Source organism: Aplysia californica, unplaced genomic scaffold (genome assembly GCF_000002075.1).
Source record: "Aplysia californica isolate F4 #8 unplaced genomic scaffold, AplCal3.0 scaffold00250, whole genome shotgun sequence".
Taxonomy (NCBI): domain Eukaryota; kingdom Metazoa; phylum Mollusca; class Gastropoda; order Aplysiida; family Aplysiidae; genus Aplysia; species Aplysia californica.
The window spans coordinates 330,096-357,379 of record NW_004797520.1 but is presented as its reverse complement, the minus strand read 5'-3'; the positions used below and the strand labels follow the sequence as shown (position 1 = coordinate 357,379).

The 27,284-nt window shown below is 38.5% G+C and overlaps 1 protein-coding gene across 1 annotated transcript in view; it reads right to left on the bottom strand.

Moving 5' to 3' along the window:
- Positions 1-660: 660 nt before the first annotated feature.
- LOC101845552 (voltage-dependent calcium channel subunit alpha-2/delta-2) overlaps positions 661-27,284 on the bottom strand; it is a 52,261-nt gene continuing 25,637 nt past the window's right edge. The window contains 23 exon segments of the mRNA XM_035970306.1: positions 661-1,881; positions 2,197-2,404; positions 3,246-3,363; positions 3,953-3,984; positions 5,320-5,346; positions 6,422-6,483; positions 7,658-7,736; positions 9,235-9,305; positions 9,551-9,595; positions 9,597-9,730; positions 10,039-10,143; positions 10,840-10,943; positions 11,514-11,579; positions 15,520-15,601; positions 16,369-16,457; positions 17,197-17,245; positions 17,800-17,867; positions 19,912-19,973; positions 20,564-20,635; positions 21,102-21,185; positions 21,625-21,699; positions 22,226-22,303; positions 22,884-22,940. Of these exon segments, the coding sequence (XP_035826199.1) occupies positions 1,777-1,881; positions 2,197-2,404; positions 3,246-3,363; positions 3,953-3,984; positions 5,320-5,346; positions 6,422-6,483; positions 7,658-7,736; positions 9,235-9,305; positions 9,551-9,595; positions 9,597-9,730; positions 10,039-10,143; positions 10,840-10,943; positions 11,514-11,579; positions 15,520-15,601; positions 16,369-16,457; positions 17,197-17,245; positions 17,800-17,867; positions 19,912-19,973; positions 20,564-20,635; positions 21,102-21,185; positions 21,625-21,699; positions 22,226-22,303; positions 22,884-22,940 (1,872 nt within the window). The 3' untranslated portion in view covers positions 661-1,776.

Sequence of the window (27,284 nt, the reverse complement as noted above, 5' to 3'; positions counted from 1 at the left end):
CACAAAATGGGTACAGCTAAAACAAATTATTATGAAGAGACATTTCCCAATAAAAGAGACTTTCTCACCCAAATACAAAGCCCCGCCCACTTGAGATTTTACAAAATCTCACCAAACCCACAAACAAAAAACCCAAACGTTAACCCCATTTTGTACTTTTTCTGTTCTCCTTCGATTTGTCCATCAGTTACAGAAAACCCTAACACTACAAAAATGTGAATAAAAACAGTGCCATTTACTTTTTGACCAACAACAGTGTGGACCGTGGCTGAAGACAGAGAACTAAAAAAGTCTAGCAACATCAGCGAAGGAGCAGTAACGTGTTGCAATAGTCTCACAGACACACTCAGCCCTCAGTCACATTGTAACACAGCAGCAATCGTAAAACCAGGCCATCTTTTCATAACACAAAAGTTGATTTTAGAATAAATGGTTGCTTTTAAGGACAAACGGGCTAACCCAAAGTTCAGGGGTTTCCAGAAATCTTGACCTACACCAAAAGTGGGCATTGTCCTACCTATAGGAAAAGTTTGGTTTCATTGGAGTGTATATTTGTTTGAGTATAGAGAAAACTCTCCTTGTCTTTTAAAGAAACTGAACAAGGGACAAAAACTTAACCTTTGGTTTTCTCAAAACAACATATTTTGGGATAGCCCCTTGTGCTTGAAAGTGGCCAAATGTCACACTTGATTTCTTTTTAACTCCATGTCCATGACAAAGTTGAAAATCAATCTTGGAAGATGATACATCACTTCTATTGAGAACTCAAAAGGAACCAAAATTCCCAGCCTCTGTGAATCAGCCATGCTCAATAAAAACCTATGCCTTCTCAAAAACTCCCTGAACCTTCACCCTCCAAAAATGAGAGAAAAACTGATAGACAAAAATCTCTCCGCATTCATGTTCACGTCATCCTATTATAACTCAACATTTCCCCACAAATGTCCAGCGTGAGTTCTTCTGGTGTAGCAATTCTCCCCCCGACTCAAATGGCACAAAAGGTTGACATTCAGAACATAGATTTAGTGCACCTGTGAGAAGACAAAAGAAACACACAATATCAAGCCAGCAAACAAAATCAAGGAATCAAGTCCGGTTGCACCAAAAACAACACACAACCATTTCACAGGTCATGGCGTACAACAAAATAGTTCCTGCTCACTTCAGCATAAAACAACACCAGGCTCATAAATCTCATTCAAAATAACAATTATTGATATAAATAGCGGTGATCTCAAGAACAAGGATCAGGTAGTGAAAACCACGAGAAAGGTGGGGAAAAAAACAAAACGAAACCAAATAGGCCACATTCCTTCCCGCCTTAACCCACATCCTAACTAAAAGCAATTAAATGACAGAACTTTCTGGCATCAGAAATATTGGCAGTTGCCACAAATCTTAGAATACAATGACATACAGAAAAATTCAGCATGACATGATTTTGCACACCTCAAACTTTCCAAAGTTACATCCAGAAAATTTAGGTACGGTACACCTTAATTAAGCTTCACCAAAAACTTTGTAACATGTTTCAATAACTTTCCTGTACTAAACGCTAACAATCACTAACAACTTTCAAATATGATCTCCATGAAGGAAAGTGACAAGGTCACAGGTCAATCCATACATCTGAAGGTCATCTCGGGACAGAGCAGGGGGTTGAAAACCGATCACTGTATGCTTTTAGCTGGCCAGCACAGTCCTGTTGCGTTGATTCAAAACTTGTCTTTGCTTTGATGAATATTGTCGTTGCCATGGCCACAGCGGACTCAGCCATCACCGACTGTCCGATAGATAACTCCGCACGACAGATAAACATACTAGGAATATCGACAAATAGGAAACCCGGAGGGCGGCACAGCCACACTGTTTGCTGTTCTCCTGTGGAGAAAAAAGTTTAAGTTTTAGGAAGTTTTACGGTACTTGCAACACAATAAGGTCATATAAGTGCCGAAGATTAGAGGAGTTACAAGAACGTAACAAACACAAAAAAGAAGAAGGGGAGATAAGGACGATAGACATTTGATAGGAAAGAAGAAGCAAACCACACCAGAGCACCCGCAAACCACCCACACTGAAGGGGTTAATAACCAGAAAAGAAGCTTTGGGTCCCACCTCCTTCCCCAGCACTCATCCTGGTTTTTGATAGATTGATTGAGTAAGTGTTTTACGGCGCTATCGACCCAATGTACTCACCCTGGGGTCAGCGTGATAGCACCCAAAAGGCTGGAGTCTCTTGCGTGGATTCTGCGCCAGCTCACAGATGATGCTCTCCTCCTCTTCCTCCGACACCTCCCGGGGAGCCTGGGATAGTGGGGGATACTCCTCCGTGCACTCCTCGCACATGGGGTCGGTGACGATGAACAGCAGGTTGGTGTGCCTCATCTTCACCACTGTGTAATTCCTGGTGATCAGAGACAGCACAACAACACACATTCAACACATGAAGTCACACCGGTCTCAGGGTATGGGCCACAAGGAAAGAGAAAGAGAGGAAGGGGTCTAAAAGTGCTTGGAAAAGTGACTTTGATTGTGAACTAACACATGGGATATCGTTGGAAAGAGGTGAGCATATAGCCCAGGATAGTTAGTTTTAGTTTTAGTAAGTTTTTACGGTGTTCGCAACTTGGATGTCAACAGAGAAGTCCCTACAGGGAATCAGGCTTACTCTGCTCACCTCTCTAGCTTCAACAGCACAAAGTCTGCTTCCACTATCAAGGCACCCCGGAAATAGTGGGTAACAAGAGTGTGACAAACATACAAAAGAAGTTAAGGAAAAAAAGACGATAGTAAGGATGAGGAAAGAAAAAGCAGCAGTTCGCTGTTGCAGTTCAGGCTCAGGTATGAGCATGACATCGATGAATCAGCCCATTAAAAATTTTACTGTGCAACAGAACATGGTAATGCCCCCCCCTTTTGGAATGGCCTAAAGACACATGGGATGTGAAAGGAAGGTGAGGTACAAAGATATCAAAAGAAGACAGCTGAAGTCAGAACAACATTCAGCATCGCACGATTGACCAAAACCCTGGTTTGTTTTTGTTTTTGTAGAGGTTTTACGGCGCTCGCAACTGCATAAGGTCATATGAGTGCCAGAAGATTAGAGGTGTTACAAGAGAGTAACAAACATAAAAAAGAAGAAGGGGAGATAAGGACGATAGATGTCTGATAGGAAAGAAGAAGCAAACCACACCAGAGCACCCGCCAAACACCCACATCCCACGATAGATGAAAACCGTAATTACCTGGTACAGTTCTGACACTGGACGCCAAAAGTCATCGGCCGGGGGTCCCGCTGCTCCAGATAATATTGCTGCATCGCTTCAACGCACGGCTTCTCCTCATCCTCCCCATCCTCCTCCGCTGTGTGAAACAAAAGGAAAGTACAAATATATACAATACTTTGTGAGGTATCGTGGTGAGATCAGGCGCTCGTCAAAATAATGAAATCCGAAAAATCGATATTTTTCGGCCAGTTTGGACTTTTTTTTTCAAATAAAAAGTAAACAGACTCATTACGCTGCCTTCCAAGCTATCAAGCATGACAAGGACCTGAGAGTAAAACTGGCATTTATACGGTTAACAAGCCCAAGAGTTCAAATCTCTGCCCAGCTGGAAACAACTACAACGACCATCAATCATCCCTTTACTGTACGACGATGGAGAAAAGTCAACGAGGATAGAGATGTTTTAATAAGAGTTTTACAGCACTTGCAACACAAAAAGGTCATATAAATGCTGAAAATTAAAGGCATTACAAGAGAGTAATAAACACAAAACAGAAGGAAGAGAAATATGGAGGATAGATGTTTGATAGGAAGAAGGAAAAAACCACACCAGAGCATCTGCCAACCACCCATCACAAAAGAAGGAAGAGAGCTAAGGACGATAGATGTTTGATAGGAAAGAAGACCCACCAACCACCCACGAGGATGGAGAAAAGTCAACTTACCCCAAACTTGAGTGCTGGGGGAAAACAACCAGCTGAAACACAAAAGAAAAACCATTGATGACAATTTGGTCCTAAACTACACGAGCTGCCAAGGCAACTTCTTCCTCCCATCCTCACCACAGACAATACTCCAGGCCTATACTTCCCTAAGCTGACAAAGCGCCTTTTTTTTGGTTTTTGGCGCATTTTTAAAAAATCTGTTAAATTGATAGCCCAATCAGTTACCCTATTTATGGGAAAAAAATCAAAGTGAAACTTGACTAGTTTTTTAATAAATTAGAATTCAAATTTCGGAAGAACGCCTTTTTTTAATGGTTACACTGACAAAATGCCTTTTTACTTCAAACTGCTGTGAATAGGAAAAAAAGCGCTTTATCAGCGTATGGCAGTATACTGCAGCACAGAACTCATGTTCAGGACTTCCACCTTTTTCAACACGGCGCTGACCTGAAGGACACACACTCACACAGTAGCCTACTGGATTAACAACAACACGACATTAAAAAAAAAACACCAAAAAAAATCAACACAAACTTTTCAAAGGTTAAAATCTGATTTCGTCAACAAGACAAGATTACAATTGATTTACATCCCCATTGAAAACATTGAAAAAATTAAGGAAAAATTAAATAATAATAACAACTGTATTTATATAGTACATAACCATTGTCTCCAGCATGATCTAGGCACTTTACAACGATAAGTATACAACGCTTCCACCCGACTTGTCAAGTATAGCCCAGGCCATGTTGGATGCTATATCTTAAAGGAGAAAAAAGTTGGAGACACTAGATAAAATACCTTCTCCATATATGGGAATTCAACTTTTATTCAACAAGCCAAGACCTGACCATTATACTGCAGGGTCTGCAACAACAAACGTGGTTAAAAGTCATATCTCGCCCAACAACTAAATGACCGGCCAAGACTTGAAACTCAAACAATTTTTGGATGCAATAGAAAACAGTTGGTATAGCATATCTATCCCTATCCATACGCCCTGGGGTCATTTTGTACCCCTACGGTTGTATTCTTCACATTTTAGAATACTTCTAGGGAGAAGATCTCTTTGAAACTTTCAGTATTTCTCAAAAAATCATTTTGACAGACTGCTATGAAAAAGTGTACGGATCGGATTAACGAAAAAATTTCCTCTCTGGAAAGTGATGGCACAGAGTTCCCCATGTCGTATGGATACAATAGTAAAACACGACGTACCGATAGGGTTAAGAAAATGACTGATTATGAAATTGTTCCGTGTTTGTCCACATAATGTTCTCGACATCTGTTTCCATTTTATGCTTTCACAGATATTTATATCACTTTAGTCGACAACTTCAACGGTCTTTGAATCACACAGAACATACCTGTACAAGTTGAAGTTAACAAAGGCCCTGTGGAAAGACAAATACATAGCATTTACATTCAGCACAAAAACAAAAATAAAGACCCAGACCTCGTAATACAAAACAAAAATTCATTCAGTTAAAAGAGGAATAAAAAGCACAATAAGCTCAGAGGCTGATAAAGAGCAACTCACTCCATTTTCATCTTATCCCAAGTTTGAAACTTTTTTTGTAGCTCAAAGTTTGTTTTGTTTGTAAGAGTAAAGAGAAGCACATTGACACAATGGCCATTTAGTGCTGGGGAAAAGCAAGACAGACAGACAGAGGCAGCCAGTGGCGCCCTCCAACCACCCACTTTGCTCAAAGTCTTCACGGAAGTAGTGGACATATGTGGCCAACAGCACAATGAACAAATCGCTAGAGGTAGACAAAAACAAGTCTTGTCAAAGCAAATGCCATACCATGGTAGCTGCAGTATAGTCTTTGTTGAACTTTAGTTTTTAGTTTTAGTACAAGTTTTATGGCACTTGCAACACAATAAGATCATATAAGTGCCAAAGATTAGAGGTGTTACAAGAGAGTAACAAACACAAAAAAGAAGGAGGAGAGATCAGGACGATAGATGTTTGATACCACTCACTTGTTGAACTTAATGCTCTGCACAACAGATCAAAGTTTATCAGAAGAGAACATAGTCTCAAGGTATACTGTAAGAATTTCTACATAGCATAAGATCCATACTTCAATGTAACACAAAACACACAACACGAGATCTACATTTTTTATATAATTGCAATAAAGATACAGGATGCACAATGACTGTTGTTCATGCTCTTTGTATATTTGAGTGAACAAAAAATAATCCTTGAATTTAATATTCTATGAGAAATCAACACATGTTTGTATTTGAGCAGGGCAAAACAGATGGTAACTTCCGAGGAAGAAAGCGAACAATTCTAACAAACTAAAGGTCACAAGTGATTTAACAACCCGTTGAAACATGTCAGAAAAATCCGCCTCACACAGAAACCATTCGCAGAGATCAAACACTCTCGCCACCAACCAGTTCCTGCAGTTTACAACAACACAAAAAAGGGAGAAAAAAATCAAACAAAGTACGCACCATGAGACTTTGCTTGTCCACCAGCCTACGTTCAGAACTTCATACAGCAATGTCATTGAGGGCTGCGAAAAAAAAAAAAGTTCCTACTTAGAAATCAGACGTTCCATTTGAAAAAGAAACACCTATTTAGTAATGCAGAAGTTGACAAGAAAAAAACGCAAGCTTCTTAACAATTAGACCATCAACACTAATACAATAATTGAGTAGTCCACATGAAAAAATGAACGATTCTAAGTAACCAGGAAGTCACCTTGAAAATAGCATACGCTTCTTAGTAATCAGGAAGTCACCTTGAAAATAATGTATGCTTCTTAGTAATCAGGAAGTCACCTTGAAAATATCATATGCTTCTTAGTAATCAAGAAGTCACCTTGAAAATAACATATGCTTCTTAGTAATCAGGAAGTCACCTTGAAAATAACATATGCTTCTTAGTAATCAGGAAGTCACCTTGAAAATAACATATGCTTCTTAGTAATCAGGAAGTCACCTTGAAAATAATGTATGCTTCTTAGTAATCAAGGAGTCACCTTGAAAATAACATATGCTTCTTAGTAATCAAGGAGTCACCTTGAAAATAACATATGCTTCTTAGTAATAAGGAAGTCACCTTGAAAATAACATATGCTATTTAGTAATCAAGGAGTCACCTTGAAAATAACGTATGCTTCTGAGTAATAAGGAAGTCATGAAAAAAACATACGCTTTTTATCGATCAGGCAACAATCAGGAGAACAATTCCCACGACAAGAAAACTGACCATTCAAAATATTCTATCCATCAGGCTGACACATAACGACTGAAAAATGTAAGTTCATGAGCCACTTAGGCCTATATATAGTACAGAGCCTGTACTTTCATCTATCTTAACCAGTGTTTGAAGAGTACAAAAGAAAAAAAGGATCAAAATAGTGGTTTCCCAGTTAGAGAATATCAAATCTGAGTGTTCCAAACACACTGGGCTGTCATCGTGTTTCAATAAAGCCATCTCTTAAACAAAGAATGTTTGGTAATTTTGGACCCAGCCCATTGCTTGCTTCAACTTTTCAAGAGTAACCCAAGGAGCCTGGAGCTCTCGCAAAATGCAATAATTCAGTATCTTCAGCTCAGTGACTGTCATTGTTTTTCTAGAGGCACAGATGTGGAAGTTTGCAGATTATAAGCAATAAGAATAATTTGGATATTAGATATTTTTTATGCTACTTTTCCTCTTCAAAAACAAAATCCCAAACTTACAATTTGGAAGCTCTTAAAGCCAGCGCTGACCGTGTCGTCAGTTTTCACACATGCGGCCTGGAAGTCGTACTGGACAGTCCTGAGAAGGGGAGAGGCGGAAAGTTAAGAAAAAAACAACTATCAGAAGAGGGCATAGTCTCAAAGTGTGGAGTTGGGATCTCTAGACAGCATTAGATCCACGCATCATTGTAACATACAACACATCCAACACAAGATAGAAGCTTTAATGTAATAAGATAAAACATATAAATCAATAGAGGTTTCACAAAGTAGAAATGCAGAAGCCAAGACAGAAGCCCCAAGGTTGTGTACATCCACAAGGGGAGATGAACAGTTTAAATGTTTAAAAATGTGGCAAACTGTCCTCTGCCAGAATTCGTCTCACTGGCCATAGCAAAAGCCACAAGTCATCTTAATCCTTATTTCTTCTATTTCTCTTTAACAAATATTCTCCTCTGAAGATGCACTGGTTACCTTCAGACACTGACATACAAACTATTACCATCATAGAAATGAAAGGAAACACACTGAATACTGGCTCTGCTCTCTGTATATTTCATTGAAAAAAACAACAACTTTAAATCTAATACCCCAAGAGAACTGTAAGCGATGCTAACCAGAAAAGTTCGAGACAGTACAGCAATGAGCAGGCAATGGTCCTGATAGCCCTGTGTGTTACAGAGACAGTACAGCAATGAGCAGGCAATGGTCTTGATAGCCCTGTGTGTTACAGAGACAGTACAGCAATGAGCAGGCAATGGTCTTGATAGCCCGGTGTGTTACAGAGACAGTACAGCAATGAGCAGGCAATGGTCCTGATAGCCCGGTGTGTTACAGAGACAGTACAGCAATGAGCAGGCAATGGTCCTGATAGCCCGGTGTGTTACAGAGACAGTACAGCAATGAGCAGGCAATGGTCCTGATAGCCCGGTGTGTCACAAAAGGGCAAGGTTCTTTGTTTTAGTTTTAGTAGAGGTTTTACGGCGCTCGCAACTGCATAAGGTTAGTTTTAGTAGAGATTTTACGGCGCTCGCAACTGCATAAGGTTAGTTTTAGTAGAGATTTTACGGCGCTTGCAACTGCATAAGGTTAGTTTTAGTAGAGATTTTACGGTGCTCGCAACTGCATAAGGTTAGTTTTAGTAGAGGTTTTACGGCGCTCGCAACTGCATAAGGTCATATAAGCGCCAGAAGATTAGAGGTGTTGCAAGAGAGTAACAAACATAAAAAAGAAGAAGGGGAGATAAGGAGATATTTGATAGGAAAGAAGGGGCAAACCACACCAGAGCACCCGCCAACCACCCACAGGCAGGTTTCTAAAGCTTCTGATAGCCCTGTGTGTTACAGAGGCAGAACAGTAATGAGCAGGCAATGGTCCTGATATCCCTGTCTGTTACAAAAAGGGCAGATTTCTAATGCTCCTTATAGCCTGAATGTTACTAAAGGGGCAGGTTCCTAATGGTTCTAATACCCCTGTGTGTTACAAAGACAGCATAACTATGAGCAGGCAATGGTCCTGATAGCCCTGTGTGTTACAAAAGGAGCAGGTTTCTAGACTGAGGAGAAAACATGACTTACTGGAGGAAGTAACCCTCATTCAGCAATTTGCCCATCACCGTCGGGTCAACTTGGCCCAGGAAACGGCCAATCTGAGGAATCAAGCGGCGAAAATGTAATGAATCAATCGGTGAAAATGTCATGAATACTTTTGTTGTACATTTGTCTGATGGAGAATCAGTAAAACCACCAACCTCTCTCTCTCTCTACAACAAACCTGCGGCTTCATTCACCTCTCTCTCTCTACCCCCCTCTCTCTCCAACAAACCAGCTGCTTCGTCCACCTCTCTCTCTCTCTCTCTCTTCCTCTACCTCTCTCTCTCTCTCTTCAACACACCTGCTGCTGAGCATCGTCCTGATTGGAGGCTACCACAAACCCCCCCGTCGTCCACCAGGTAACAGTAGAGCGACTCCACATCATCGCAGCTCAGCAGTTTGGTGGTGTCCAGACCCGCCTTGCCCATCCCGTCTCGCACCAGGTCAAACAATTTGTCGTGGCTCAGACGGGCACCAACAACTGCAAGCAGGAGGGGTGGGGGGTGGGGGGAGGGTTAATTTTAGTTTTTCATTTCGTTTTGGTAAGAGTTCTACAGCACTTGTGGCAAAGATGAAAGGTGTTACGAGGGTAAACAAAAGGAGGAGAGATAAGGACGATACATCTCTGAAGAGCAAATAAAATTAGGAACGCTTTGTTCAATTACAGCAACAGCAACAACAACAAAAACAACAACAACAACAACAACAACACCACCACTACCTCGCAACACAAGCTTCCATCATAAATAACACACTTCATACTACAAATACACGTGTCCTATTCCTTACCCACAGGCTTGTCAATGACCAGGTCCTGGCCAGATATTTTCTTCTTGATGGAGATCCCACAGGCCATGGTGATCTGAGCGCTGTCTGAAGTGTTGGGCCGTTTGGCTGTTGTACAAAAAAATAAAATTGAGTACCGAGTACAACGTCAGCAAATTGTAGAAATACAGTAAGCCTAGAATGGAACATTTTACAGGAGAGATTCAAAAACCTATATAATTCTTTTAGCAAGTGTACCTGCATTGCATTTTTTTTTTTTTTGCTTTTTTTTTTCTTCAGCATTTAGAATTGGTCGCTTATAGGCACAAGGGGGCTATCCAGAAAAATGCTGTTTTGAGGAAATCAAAGGTAAAGTTTTTGGATCCTTGTCCAGTTTCTTTAAAAGACGAGGAGAGTTTTCTCTATAATCAAACAAATATACACACCAATGAAACCAAACTTCTCCTATAGGTAGAGCAATGCCCATTTTTATTGTAGATCAAGATTTCTGGAAACCCCAGAAATTTGGGTTAGCCTGCTTGTCCTTAAATTTTGACAAAATACTTGTAGAACACATGTAGAACACATGCAGAACACATGTAGAACACATGCAGAACACAGGTAGAACACAGGTAGAACACATGTAGAACACATGTAGAACACATGTAGAACACATGTAGAACACAAGTAGAACACATGTAGAACACATGTAGAACACATGTAGAACACATGCAGCCGATACCACAAATTAAGAAACTGTAATCAGGAAAATTTTTCTACATTTTGGACGTCAAGCATTATAACGGCCGGCCAACAATAACATACCTTCGCTATAGTCTGCCATATAGATGCACGACGGAGAATGAAGAGCTCGCTTGTACAGGGAGGATTCACGAGGGTCGCGCATCGACTCAAAAAACTTGGCCTCACTGTCATTTAAAAAGACCAGGAAAAAAGAAAAAAAAAAGGAATTTAAGAAGAAATTAATTGAGAATCACAAGTTCAGGAAAGAGTAATTTGACACGCTTTCCCTATAATTAATGGACAAGATGAAGAACTTTTAATTTGTCAGGAGTAGTTGTAAAATGTTTGAAAACATTACATAACTTTCTACAGCAAGTCATTTGAAAAGTTCTTAACACTATTTAGCACGATTAACAGTCAAATATAGAAAAAACGCTCTGAAAGCTATCTAAAACTATCTAAAAACTGACCTGACATGAGACGTAAACTAATAAATTGTGAAGTTCACATCCTTTTACCCAGAGCTAAAGAACAAAGTAAAATTGAAAAACAATAAATCTGTTCAACCTTTCGGGACTTTGTTTTAATAAGAGTTTTACGGCACTTGCAACACAATAACGTCATATAAGTGCAGAAGATTGGAGGCGTTACAAGAGAGTAACAAACACAAAAAAAGAAGGAGGGGAGATGAGGACGATAGATGTTTGATAGGAAAGAAGGAGCAAACCACACCAGAGCACCCGCCAACCACCCACCTTTTGGGACTGACAACCGTCATCCCTCCATTGGTCATGATGAAATAAGTTATCTTCTGACTCCGCCTGAAAAAAAGAAAAAAATAATGTCCGAAAATCTCGTACACTGAACCTTTGTTTAAGAATACTTTATTCTTATGTATTAAATTTTTTAAATTACACTAAAAAATAAAATATCTTTACAAGATCTTTTATTTGAAATTATATACAAGGGGTAATCAGATATATATATAATATTTCAGAGAAGCACCACAGCGACCTCTTTATTCTATTTTAAATATGTACTAGGGATCATTACATGTTACTTCAAACAAGCACCTGAGCAATTTTAATTCTATTTCAAACATTTGTATACCAGCAAGAATCTACACAAGAAGAAAAATGAAAAACTCTGTTGATGTCTTCAATACACACAAATCAAAGATGCTTGTGTATTAAAGACTTTTTCCTTCCACACAGTAACTATGACTATGACATGAGTAATTATACCTTTATCATTGTGTCATACACAGACAGAATCAGAGCTGATAACACAGATTCAGCTAGCACCTTAACAGCTTTAATTTCTCTAGCCTTAACAAAACAAACTGGATGCAATATTTCAGAAATGTAAGGTTTTTGTGTAGGTTTAGAAAGTTTAACAGCTCTTGCAACACAAATATGAAATATCGTATTAGCGCCAAAAATGAGTACAGGTATTACAAGAGAGTAACATACAAAGAAAAGTAGGTGAGATAAGGACGACAGATGGTTGATAGGAAAGAAGGAAATGTAAGGTGCAGCTATCAAACTAAAAATTATGATAAAAACATTAAGGCAAGTTATTAAGTGTAGTTGATACTGTTCATTCAGGGAGTTATTTAGATTCCTCTGAGAGAAAGATTTCTGCTTTAAAGGGCCGTCAAAAATGCACTCAGATTCTATGGTATCCAGAAATGATAAACTCAAGCTTGACTGGGATTGAGACGAATCATTCATGCAGTCTGCAATCAGTCATTCCTCCCCATTCAGAACCCCTTATCGTTTTAGTTTTAGTAAGAGTTTTACGGCACTTGCAACACAATAAGGTCATATAAGTAAGTGCCCTGGGAAAAGCTCTGTTCACACCCCCTCCTTACTCCTTACCTTCCATCTGTCGCGACATTGGCGTAAAAGAAACATGCCATGCCATGTGTTATCCTATTACCCCTTAACAATCACATGCTCTTTTTATTAGTTTTAGTAAGAGTTTTACTGCATTTGCAACACAATACGGTAATATGAGTGCTGAAGATTAGAGGTGTTACAAGAGTGTAACAAACACAAAAAAGAAGGACGGAAGATAGAAACGATCGATTTTTGATAGGAAAGAAGAAGCAAACCACACCAGAACACCCGCCAACCAACCACACATGCTCTATTGGACTCTCGCCCCGCGGGTGCAGAAAAACTAAGAAAAGCAGCATGTTGAAAAAGTGAAGATGTTTCCTTGCCCAAACTATAGTACAATTTGGGTGAATTGCCACTCCCAAAGGTTGTTTGTTCGAACCATGCACCAGATACCTTTCCCAGAGGTGAAATGAATAAATAACAGAGTTCTTTATAACAGGCTTAGTATATATATATATATATATATATGTATGTAGAACAAAAACATATCCTTAAGTGTTGTGTGCATGCTGCTGCAGTGGGAAATTCAATAAGTACCGCTGAGCAAAGGAATAACTGTCTTTATTTAAAAACAAAACTTTTTATTCATTAGTGTCTGTTTGTTTCGTTAAACTGGGGTTAAAAAACCACCACCTTATTTTTTAAAGTACGAAATCTGTAGCAATCAGAACAATACCATTATCAAAAAGAACAAGCAGCAGCAGACCGCACCAAAGCCCTAACCAAGCACCCAGAGAGTTTTAACAGTTAATTCAACAAACGAGTACCAGAATTTTTAAAAATTAGAGTAACTGTTCCATGATCCAGAGCTCCAACTCTGGTCCGATGGTCCTTCATTAATAAACACTTGGCCGCATCATCTCGCCGATTGGCGATGTTTACCACTCAGTTTCTTTGGATTTTCCCCAAAAATTTTATGGTAAAGTATTAACCACTTCAATGCCTTATTGGACGTACACAATTTTCGACATCTTGACGTATCAGGGAATGGAAAACATGTCCTATCAAAAGGGTTAAAAACGAGTTGGGCATGAGTGAGACTCTTTGTATGTTGAAAGACCAGCAGATTCTTTCAACAAAGATAATAATCTGCTATCATTCAATGCTGAAGGCTGTCTATGTGAAACCATGCGTCAAAACCCATCACCACGGATGCAAAAAAAGAAAATGCAAAGACAGGTCGGAGAGTTTAGTTTTAGTACGAGTTTTATGGCACTTGCCACACAGATAGGTCATTTCATCGTCAAAGGTTAGAGGTGTAACTCAATAGTTATACTTTAGCACAGACGGAAAGATGAGAATGATATATGTTTAATCTAATAGGAAAGAAAGAGCAAACCACACCAGAGCACCAGCTAACCACCTATGTGATCAGCAAACAAACTCGAAATCTTGACCTAATTTGGGTTAGTTCTAACCATGCTCTTATTATTTCAATAAACCGTACAATCCCTCATGCTTCATAAACCTCCACCAGCAGCAGTGAAAAGAAAAGCAACTCTTACTCATCATCATCATCAAGGGGAGAGAACACGCCAGTGTCCGACGCGTTTGTGCTATTATTTCTGCAGAAGCAAAATGGCATGAGCTGGGTGAGAAAGTCGTGTCTTGTCCCATTACTCGGCCCGGATTGAACCCATTTCATTCCCTCACATTCCTCTCATTTTAGCTTTTGTAAGTGTTTTACGGCACTTGCAACACAATAAGGTCATATAAGTGTCGAAGATTAGAGGTGTTACAAGAGAGTAACAAACACAAAAAAGAAGGAGGAGAGATAGTTCAGTTTTAGTAAGAGTTTTACGGCACTTGCAACACAATAAGGTCACATAAGTGCTGAAGACTAGAGGAGTTACAAGAGAGTAACAAACACAAAAAAGAAGCAGAGATAAAGATGATAGATGTTTGATAGGAAAAAAAGAAGCAAACCACACCAGAGCACCCGTCATACACCCACACATTCCTCTCAATAACTACAGCATGTCAGAAACAATTTCCTGAACAGGACAAGTAAAGTTCCATATCGTATATTCTAATGTGAGCCGCCGAGGTTACTACCCTGGTGAAACAGCCTATCCATTGACGGTGGTCAATACAAGATAAAAGCTGTCAACTTTCAGACTCAGGTCCACCGATTCCAGCTCCTTATCAACGGCATGGCTTGGTAAATTTACTTACTTACTCTCTCCCTATACTGTCAGGTATATAAGACGGAGAGAAGTCGACGCTACGCTTATCTGTCCTGAGCCCCTTTGGACTCCAGGAAATGTTTAGAATTAGGAAACCTATTTTGACAGCAACTGAAACTTGGAAACATATACTAGGTTCACGATAAGGAGCTATAAGACAAAACTCACAACTGAAATCTAGAGTACGTAGGCCTAAAAGACCTCAAAAGCATACATGGTTTATAAATCCTACCCCTAACTCAATTCTTCGTAAAACTAACAGAGTATTTTTGGCCGTATTGTAAATCTGTTTACAGCAAGATTGACCAACAGACCTACAGACATGTCCTGACAACAGAACATGTCCTGACCAACAGAACACGACCTCTTTGCTTTCTTGTCATATCTCCATTCTTATAAACAATGAAAATGTGACTTCTTCTTCAGCTCACTCTTTGTTATGAACTGTTTTCACTGTTATTAAAAATGGAGATCTGACAAGAAAGCACTGGTGTCACGAGAACGCGTCCAACCAACAGAACGTGTCCTGACAACAGAACATGTCCTGACCGACAGATTGTGTCCTAGAACGGCTCCTGTCCAACAGAAAGTGTCATGTGTCCTGACCAACAGAACGTGTACAGCAAGATAGACTCAAAACGTGTCCTGCAAGAACGTGTCGTGTCCCTTACATGTTGTTCCTGAGGAAGGTGATGAGCCCTGACTCCAGGATGTGGGTGTCCCAGTACAGGTGGTACAGCAGGTCCAGGTTCCCTGAGAGGGGGAGGGGGAAGGGGGGATGAGTCATTTTTCATTTTTTCATTTTTATTTCTTTTGCATAGGAGTTTTGCTGCACTTGAAACACAATAAGGTCATATAAGTGCCAAAGATCAGAGGTGTTACAAGGGAGTAACAAACACCAAAAAGAAGGAGGGGAGATAAGGACAATAGATGTTTAAACTTTGACAACATACCAAACAACACAAGATGGCTCTTGATCAGATTTCCCACAGACCTGGATCCCATTTTGCACATATAGATGAATTTAGTGGACGTACAATACTCTATGAGATTTACGTGTACATCTGGGATAATAAAGTATTATCTTATCTTGTCACATCTAATCGTATCTAGTACCCAGTACACGATTTCTAGGTCTAGATCATATCACAGACACAAGCTAAGCATAACAATTCAAATCAAAGTCCAGGAACAACAACAGCAAAATATTTATCCAGAAACCCAAATTGACCTTTTTGTCCTTCTAAAATTAATTAAAAACGTAACTTTTGACTGAAACACAATCATTCAACTGCACTTGCAAAGAAGAAAAACAGAGCAACCTGACTGCACTACAAAAAACACACAAAAGAAAAACAACAGCAGCTTTTCATAGGGTTCAATTCATCATTTGATCTCAGTTTAAGTAAGTTAAAAAGAGAACAGTTACAAATACAAATAAATAGCAAATCGGAAAACAGTTTGGGTTCAAGTGTTTCTAATATCCATATAATCCGTCTATTGAGAGCAAAGCTTCTTACAGTGGTCAGGGTTTGGGTCATTGCTGAGCCAAGTTTGAAGATCGTCCATCGTCTGTTTCTCTGGATGTGTTGCATTTTTGTAGTAGTTCCTGATACGGGAATAAAGAAGAGAATCAGGAATCAACGACTCTACTTTTCTGGGTCAATCTTTTAAAAACCTTATCGAATCTACCGGGTGCATCACGGAACTGCAAAACGTTCCAGAATCAGGAATCAGTGACTCTACTTTTCTAGGTCAATCTCTTCAAAACCGTATAGACATCCACCTGGTGCAATTATAGAACTGCACAATGTTCCACATTTCAGTGTAGCAGAGAAGGCAAAAAGGCATTGCACTGAGAGTTACGAAGCGTGAGTACGTAAAACTCACACGTGACAGTGGAGGACGTACAGAATAATGTAACAGAAACAAAACTGTCTCCGTGTGTCCCTTGTAGAGAGGACAACACCAGCTACACCCTCTCAACTCCCTTATATTTCCCTATAATGTGGGACAAATATAATGCTGCAACTCATCTTTTACACATATACACCTTAAAAACTTGCTAGGTGCATTCTGCAGTATAAAAAATATGGGGGGGGGGGGGCAGCGGTGGCGGTACTAGTAATCTAGCATCCCAATTATCCTCATTTTTCTTGTTTTCGTAAACACAAAAACAATCAAAATAAACTAAATAAAAAATGAAGAGTTTTGAGAAAGCCAAAATGATCTTCTTCAGTATCAGACAACCTTGGACGAGATTAGAACTTAACAAACATTATTTCAAAGTTCCATCAATTCCTTCTCACAAGTTCCAAAGCATGGCAAACTGCCATTCCACAACTTACCAGGGGGCAACCAAAATGCTGTAGAAATCAGATTCCAGATTCTTCCATCCTGAAAGAAAAAGCAGAATACAAGGCAGTGAATTTCAGAGCATTCGGTTCATGTTGTCGTTATCGATCCAGAGCATTCGGTTCACACAAAAGAGGCTTCACATATTTATCTCTGACAATGAACATAGTCCATACAAAACCGGTGTACCTAAAGGCCTAGCCTGGATCTGTGCAGCAATAGTCTTCCCATATCATTTACATCCTTAAAAGCCTGTTCTAAAAATATACATCCACCGACAAACACACTGAGCTGAGGGCAATAAACTTTCCTCAGCATCCTCCTTTACCCTACTGTGCACATGTTGAGAGGCTCTCCTCAAGACCTGACCAATAAATACACAGTAGTGTTACCAAGTTTAATAAAAACCCAGTTAGGGGGGGGGGGGGAGGAGGGAAGGCATGTAATGACAAAAAAGGTTTATTGTGTAATAGAAGAAAAGTGATTTTCTTACGGCAGTTAAAGATATGAAAAACGTATTACAAACACAAAAGAGGATTTCTTAAGGCAGGTGTGGACATGAAAAACATTGCAATAAAGACAAAAAAGAGAATTACTTAAGGCAGGTATGGATCCCTCAAATTTTGGGTACATCTTTTGATAGAGAGGAACGCTGATGCCCAATCTGAGAAGAAAAAACATAAGGCAAACATCAGATTTGAATACATTCCTACTTTGCAGATGGTATTAACTCATTCGCTAAGCCGAGCCGTGGGGGGCGGCACGGCTAAAGTGTCGTCAGTACGCTAAGCCACCCCCCGCGGCTCGAGAATCGACGTTCAATTTTAGCTTGGTTTCTATTCCAATCCACATATCCATGTTAAAATAAAGGTCACAATATAAAGTTGACTTCCGGGTCAAGCGTTTCCACCTAAAATCGGAAGTTTTGATTCAGTTTTGAAACACGATTTCGAAGTTTATGCGAAGCCCAAATTATAGCCCAGACACCAGTCTTAGTACTTTTACACAACAAAATGTATCATTATTTTGCTCACTAAAGAAGTGTAGGACTCTTCTTTATAATATTGATACTACTGGACTCAAATTGCCAGTGCACTGTAATTGAGAAATCAATATTTTTGAGTGCGGGATCTATATATCTAGATCTAAGCCTAGATCTAAATAGTCAAAATATTTTTTTCCGCCCCAAAATCACTACTTTTTGGTGAATTTACTCAAAAAGTACCACCCAAGACATGTATAGGTTTATTGCAAATGCAATTCAGAATAATTCCATATAAGATACGAGTGTTTTTTTCTGTTTGGGATCCTTCTTTTTCAAAATTATTTTAAATTTTTTTTTTTTTTCCAATATCTGAGGTTATGATCCAAATGTACAAATATTATGGAATGTATGTAAATAACTGCTCATTTTTCAATATTTTCCTGTTCTATATACAGTTATGGTTATTTTGAAGTATAATTTGACTAGGTGCAAACATATTTTTTGAGTTTCAGCTGAGATTATAAATTTTTTGTTTTCAAATTTTATCCGCAGCCAATCACAATTGTGTTGCATAATCGCCTCTTACAGGAACCAAAGTTTAAAAATACTCAAATAAACGATACAGATGTACTCTACAAACCATACTGAAAATGTTGGTATATAATATGTTGATATTTATTTGAATTTATGGCCCCCAAGACCTGTGAACTGCGCACTAGTCATCATCTCATTTCGCCCTCCCGAAAAAAATTCTTCCACAAGCCGAAAATAATACGTAGCGAATGAGTTAATGAGAAGAAAAATTAATTAACAAAAAAGAAAAATTGCCACGTTACTTGTTTTTTTGTCAAATATTGTGTTGAAATAGCATCATCATTCTTAGGAATTACCACAGGGCAACTTCTAAATAGGTCGGCAGCACTTTTATTTCTGCCATGGACAGATGCAATGGCACTGGTAGACGGCAAACATGAGAACAAAGCCAATGGCCAAAAAAATGCCCATATTTGGAGATGGAGACTGCTTTCTCAAATGAACTTATCTCCAAAGACCTATTTTCTTCTACAGTGCATTATGTTTGAAGGCACTCATTGACAGTTCGAAATGGGCTTCAATTTAAATAAAGTAAAAAAAAGTTTCAATCAATCTCAACACTTCAGAGACTCAACATGATGACAAAAAACATGTCACCTTACAACGAAATAAAGACAACAGTCTTTGCAGAAGATGTACTGCAGCACTTATAATAATAATGATAATTCACATGTATACAGCTTATATCCCTATAAAAAGATGGCTGGACACACTTTACAATTAATCATTATCCTGACCTTACCCTTCAATGTTTTAAAACATTCTCAGCTTCTTGAGAAACATTTGTTTTTGTAAATGTTCATTCAAAAAGCCCTAAAGATGAAAAAAGGTTTTTTTCTCTTTAATAAGAGTTTGTTTTGTTTTAGTAGAGGTTTTACAGTGCTCACAACACAATAAGGTCATATAAGTGCTAAAGAATAGAAGTGTTACAAGAGAGTAACATACATAAAAAAGAAGGAGGGGAGATAAGGACGGTAAATGTTTGATAGGACAGAAGAAGAAAAACCACACCAGTGCACCCATCAACCACCCACAAAAGGAGTTTAATATCTCCAACCAAAATTGCAGCATGCATAACAGCAGAATTGTTGTAAAACTGAAACAAAAAAGATCAATGTATATTTCTCACCTGAAGGTTGTGTTTTCGATCGGCGTGAAGGCGTAGCGAGCCTGGCTCTCAGTCACATATCTCTGCAAGGCACAAGAGAACGGATTTTTATATTTTTTTAAAGTAGAGGTTTTATGGCACTCGCAACTGCATAAGGTCATATGAGCGCCAGAAGATTAGAGGTGTTACAAGAGAGTAACAAACATAAAAAAGGAGGAGGGGAGATAAGGATGATAGACGTTCGATAGAAAAGAAGGAGCAAACCACACCTGAGCACCCACCAACCACCCACAGAGAACAGATATTTTCAACTATCTTTCACAATATGCAAAAAAATGACTTACTTCTTTTCTGTGACAAGAACAACAAATTAAAGCAGTCAAAATTCTGCAACGGCCACTAATCCTAGATAATCGCCTTCAAAACTAACCACATCATGTCCAGTTTTTTAAAAAATTTTGGTACGTACGAGTTTTACGGTACTTGCAACACAATAAGGTCATATAAGTGCCGAAGATTAGAGGCGTTACAAGAGAGTAACTAACATAAAAAAGGAGGAGGGGAGATAAAGACAATAGATGTTTGATAGGAAAAAAGGAGCAAACAAGAAGCAAACCACACCAGAGCACCCTCCAACCACCCACTCCCCACCCGGTCTCAGTCTGTCACTTACTTGGTCAGGAGATAAGAACAAGGTGGTGATCACTTTCTTGCCTCGATTGCCTTCTATCATGCTGTTCCGTAACTGTAGAAATGGAAAATACAAGTCAGCAAACAGTGACTATCAAAGGTAATAGGAGCAAGTTAAGACGTATCTTCTCTAAATTTCTCCTTCTTTCTGTCCCCTTTCTTCTCACACTATTTTTCCTACTTCCCATGATGTGAAATTACAATTCTTTAGTAAATAAAAAGCTAAATATTTCAGCGTTTGTGTACACCTTACATAATTAATTTATTGCATTATCTTTGTTTTCGTAAAGAAATTAGTTATCTTCCTACGATGATATACATACCGAATTTATCGCATCATCCTTGTCTTCATAAAGAACTTAGTTATCTTCCTACGACGATATACATACCGAATTTATCACATCATCCTTGTCTTCATAAAGAACATAGTTATCTTCCTACAACGATATACATACCGAATTTATCGCATCATCCTTGTCTTCATAAAGAACTTAGTTATCTTCCCTCAATAAGGTACATACCGAATTAATCGCATCATCCTTGTCTTCCCTGTGAACCTCCAACTCCATGATGTCCACATTGGGCGGTTCTTTCATGAAGGTGCCCTGCACAGATAAAGGAACAACATCACACAATTTCCGACATTCAAAAGACATCGTCAGCACCATTCTACTGTCATCCAGATCAAATTCAGATATGGCAAGCAAGTCATTCGAATAAAGACATCAAGTAGCATCTTACAATAAAGATAGATACACTGCAAAAGAGTACTTACAAAAACATAACGATCAGGAAATATTTTCCTCAATGTAACATTCATGGCAGCTTTACATACCAGAGCTCCGATAGGGCAAGAAATAAAAAATCTTGAACTTTTGTAAACAAATTTAACTTTAAACATAACGTTACTTGAAATTCATAAAAACATGATATTTTAAACATTGATAACAGAGACCGTTTCTGATGCTTTCATTCTTGTAGAAACCATGTAGATTATGTGCATTTATTTCTAAGCTTGATGAGCTGACCAATTGTTGAACTCACCCCTGTCTTCAGGTTAGGATGAAACACCACATAGCCATTTGGGTTAATAGCAAATGTGTATCCGTTTGGCCCCATCTGGATGGAAAGGATACAATAAAAAATTAGTTAACAGTTTATAAATCATATTCATGTGACTAACTTTTCCCTTACTTTGAAAAAAGTTAAAACTGCAAGTTAAAAAAAAAACATCTGAAAATACACTTAAGTTTTGAACAATGATTAAAAGCACACAAAAAATGAAACAATTATTACAGTCAAAGTTTTTACAGAAACTGAGGAAATTGAATATAGATGGAAAAAAAGTCAATTTTATTTTATAAAATGAAGTCCTGTCTCTGACAATTCAATCAGGAAACCTCCTCTCCAAACACTTTCAATTCTTAGTTAAGAATTTTATCTTTCTTTTCTTTTCTCTCTAGAAAGACCCTCAGCGACATTTTGGAGGGAGCAACGGAGCATCAAATGATATGTCCGGAATGCTGGGATGTTGCTTTCTGAAACAATGAACAAATTCTTTTCACTGCTTTCCAATAGTTGTACAGAATTGAGCAATAACACATTGAGAAATTCAAATTAAGTCAAATTTGACAAGGCCACAGACCTTAGAAAACGGCGACTTGGACTCCAGCTCAGCCGTGGTCACATCAACCCCCATTACTCCCAGGATGGTCTGGTTCGACTGCAAGTTCACACACAGCACAGGTATATTCACAAACAATTCACATATGTATATAATCACAAACAGTTCACGCAGCAGCTGTTATTTGACACAACACCAGCTTATACAGACTACAGGCTATCAAGAAATAAAGATGTACAAATTTTACAATGGGGGGGGTGGGTTGAAAACCGTTACCTATGTATAAATTTGACTATAACTTGAGATAACTGCTTTATCTCAAGAGGAAGGCAGATTCATCACGTCTCACTTCTATTTGCTTCTGCTTCTAGGTGACAAGTCATTCTGCTCATACTCTTAGGCCTTAATAAATATTTTGTCTACACACTAACATCTTGTCATTATCAAAAGAAATGTTGGAGTAAAGAGAAACACATCAACATCAGAAGTAGGCATATATATAGTGCAGGGAAGAAGCAAGATAGACAGACAGAAACAACTGACAGAAAGAAAAGAAGTAGGACCTCCCAGGGGTGCACTCCAACCAAATACAGGCATATCTTTAAAAAAAAAAAAAAGAAAAAAGAAAAAAAAAAGAAGAAAAAAGTCTTTCTCATAAAAGAAAAGAGAGTTCACGTACAGATCCCGCGCTGCGGTTGTAGACCGGCAAAGTCACTGTAGTCATCATGCCAAGCCCCTGGATTAGGAACAAAATTTTCATACAACTGTGAACGATGGAAGTTTACAAACAACATGGAGTGAAACTTGAAATCCACACAAAATAATATACACATGGAAAAATAGCACTCTAGCTTGATTATTGGAGAAAATTAATTTTAAGTTCAAGTACTTTTTTAATAAGGAAATCTGTTTCAAAACTATAAAACAAGGAATTCCAAATACTGCAATGAAATCTTTTCATGTTACAAATTATTCCTTTTACAATCATCAACAGCAAGAATTTCCACTACAATGGATGGTAAAACTGAATCTGTAACAATTTTACTGCTAAAAAAAGAAACCGTTATAAAAATCACCAACTGCAACAATAATAATTGTATTAATAAAAGTAAAAGCAACTTTAGTATTAGTAACAATAACGCTAAATCTTACCAAGTCCTGTACAGTAAAATATATTATAAAGAGATGTAAAATTGATAACTATTTAATTAAACATAAGATTTTAAAATTTCATAATCATAATCTTCTAAAAAGGTATCTACATAACTGTCCGTGCTAGGGTGATAAAAACATTGTGAGTCAGAAACTAAGGCAACTCTGCGGAGCAAAATGGCCATGCGCATGCAGCAAGCAAAAGATACAATAGATGAGGCCACTTGACGACAGGCACGCATGCACGCTAAAACACTACAGCGCTCACAAAAACACAGCAGTTTGAGTCACATAGAGGGAATATTTAACAGCTTGAGCATTCTAGAACTTGTAAATTTAACAGACAAAGTAAAGTAAACAGCAATTACAACTGTGTCGATGCAGAAACTGAGAAAACAAGTGACCAAACCTCTGGTATAGGTCACAATATATAGACCTAGATGGATAGCAGTTTGTAAAAAACACAAATTCTCTCTGCTCTCTAAAGCATCTTTAAAAAGGTTGCCAGTTTGTAAAAAACACATTTATTCTCTCTGTTATCAAAAACACTAGTAAAAAGTTTTCCACTATAAACTTTTCTAAGTCTCCCTGTCGTCATGGCTTTGACGCCTCCGTTGAATTACTTCTGTTTCAAGAACAGCACACTATCCTTTGCAACATTTTCAAAAATAGGAAACATTGCGTCCAATTAGAATTAGACACAAATCAAACTACTTTAATAAGTCTCAAACCAGGACAACAAGCTGTAAGGGAAATTGCTCTACCTTAGCAAAGAACATTCAGATTCCATTACACAATTCAAACAGAGCAACTCTGCGTGTTGGAGGAATTCCCTCAACTAACGGCACCTCAGCATCAAGCAGAGGGAAACGATGGCTTCACGTTTGCGCGACTGTCTCAAATTTTCCAACACTTATAGAATAAATACTTAACAAAAAAGTACTACCACAAATGATAATGATAGTTATAATAATAATAATAATAATAATAATAATAATATTAACCATAATCACAATAATAACAACTGATTGAATTTTGTATCCAATTTGACAGTAGGCCCTCTGCCTCTTACATTCTATTAATACCCTGAAGGATGATAATGTTTTATTGTAATAACCCAAAACATACTCAACTTCCTGAGAAACGTTAGAATAAATCAACCTTTTTTACAGGAGCTCAAACATACATGTTGTATATACTGCCTAGATCTCTCCATGTGTTAGCTGAGGATTCATTCTCCACTGGGTGAATTGACTTTGAGGAAAGTTTTGACAAAATGTCTTTCTTACGGGCTCAGTTTAGTTTTAATAAGAGCTTTATGGCACTTGCAACACAATAAGGTCATACAAAAGCCGAATTATGAGCTCAGGCAATTATCTGGACCCGCGGCCTCAGAGTAGCCCTGGGATTCCTCCACCGAACATGAGGCTTCTGCTGCCACCTTTGGCCTGATTGCATAATCCAGGTAGCAGCCGTCAAAGTTGCAACAACAGCCGAGACAAGATAATGACTGTGTGCTCTACAACACAAATGCTAGCATGGCAGTGCATTGAAAGAAATGTTTCATAAACCGATTCAAGGCTATCAGACAAGTATCAAAATCATCTTTAAAAGTCTTGCGATTTCTCTTTCTTTTTTTTTTTTAACACAGACATTACCAAAAAAACATAAATTCCTGTGAAAATGCAAAGTGTGTATAAACTGAAGCGATATTGGCGAAAGGGGACACAACTTTCCAATACAACGAAAGAGTTTGCAGGAATCAGCATTTGAACCAAAGATTATGAAGAAACAAATGTCAAGCAATACCACACTTCAAGCTGGGAACCTGAAAAAATAGGATTTTAGAATTGAGGTGTGCGTCGAGTGACATTTTGAGACATGGGCACACTCATAAACAGTGCTTACTCCATCGACACAAGCTGTTCCATCTTGGAAATAAAGGAAACCAAGTTCATTATGAGCTTGAAAAGATGGGGGGAACAGATGCATGTTATATGTTTTATGAAAAAAGAAGCATTGGTAACATGTATGTAGGATACACATACACATACATACTATATTTATGGATACCATATACTTGAAAACTTTTGGGAGAATACAAAACGAAAAGCAGGAAATATTCTTCAATACAAATGTAATTTGCGAACAAAAATTCAAACAAATAAAACCAAAATAAAAATAGAACACCTACAGCATGGTTAATTCGGAGAGGATAACATAAAATAAGCAGTTACGGTAAAGGACATGGTACATCTATAACACAAATAAAGTGATTCTCCACTATGACACCTAATTTGCTCGGCCTCCAGTAAATTTTGTCGACTCGCAGACTTGCACTTCAACATAAAGGTCGTCACCGGAACAAGAGAAAACTGACAAGGGAGGATTAAGACAACGGACTCGCAGGAGGAAACCGGTCCTACATCGCCACGAGAATGTCCATCACAACAGAAGGACAAGGCAATGAGAGAGAGACACAAAATCTGCCGCCAGTGTCGTATGTTCTCACCATCAGCAGCAGATGTTGAACTGGCACTAGACCACAGACGCTTGTATACACTATATTTCCCACTTACAAAACAGAACATCCTCTGTGAGCTAGACAGGGAACCTAACCCTTCCACCACAGACGCTAGTGTAGGTACAATGGTTTCCGTCTAAGAATCTGGTCATCGGGAGACAAAACAAAACCTTCGCAGGCCACAGCTCAACCCCTACTTAGTCCACCCCACCCTCACTCCCTTCTCCCCAACCTCACTTTCCACCCATTTCCTTCGCCTCCATTAAAAATGACGTCCTAGCAGTTACAGCAAAGTGTGATGAAGCACGCCGCTTTTACAAGTTTTTCCCTAATTCAAATGGGGTTCTCAGGAGAATTTTTTTTTTTTACAATGGATTCTAGGGCAGGTAAATTAGAGACAAAACATTCCTTTGCAGAGAAAAACAGGCTCTTTCACTGACCAGGTTCATAAATGCTGTGTTCTTAGACGGAGACCACTGTACACAGAACAGGAAACTGCCCAAACTTTACTTTTACTTTACTTTTCCGATCCAGCGGTCATTTGGGTTCTAGCTCTTCGGTCAGTCGATATGGCAAAGAAATTACAGGTTTTAATCAGCACAAACCAAATGACGCACTAGAGGATTTGCTAGCTTCCCTAGTCCCGAGTAAAAAAGAAAGAGATTACAAAGCTTATCTTTATTATAATATAAGTATATCATTGTTTAAGTACACACAAATATATACAAAGAGTGTTGGCCAATATTTACTTTACTGCAACAGCTGAGACACTGAAGAAAGAACGGACGACTAACAAAATACCCAACAAAGGAGATAATTTGTTGAAGCAAAAGGTGCAAGGGTAGTCACACGCCACGAGTGCTCTACAGCGAAGTACCAGGGACACAACACAGGGACGTCTACGGTTTCTTTTTGGTCACACCAAGCCATACACCTCACAACAACACAGCCGTGTTGAAGAATCTTTCTCTCTCATAAGTCAACTATTTGGAATGTGATCAAACTGACGTAGCACAAACAGCTAAAACAGATCGGCACCAATGAAACAGTTTAGCAGTGTATACATTCTGATGCCTGGGAATATATTCTGGGACATTGAATTATATTAACATCAATCTTTAAACGGAACAATAATATGTCCAATACTCCTAAATTTATGCCAGGAGCTCATTTCTTGATATCATTCTTCTTATTTTTCTACTAGCATTTATGTCAGGAACATTGCAAGGTTTACGATCTTTACCAAACAATGAGTCATTCACAGCATGTTACAAAGTCTTGATCCAACTCAAAGAATCAAGAACTTTCACAACAGAAGGACATACAGCTAATGAGCTATGGTCAAAACACCAGTGTCAATGACTGTGCACTGCATTCTAAACTACATAGACAAGTGTGACACGT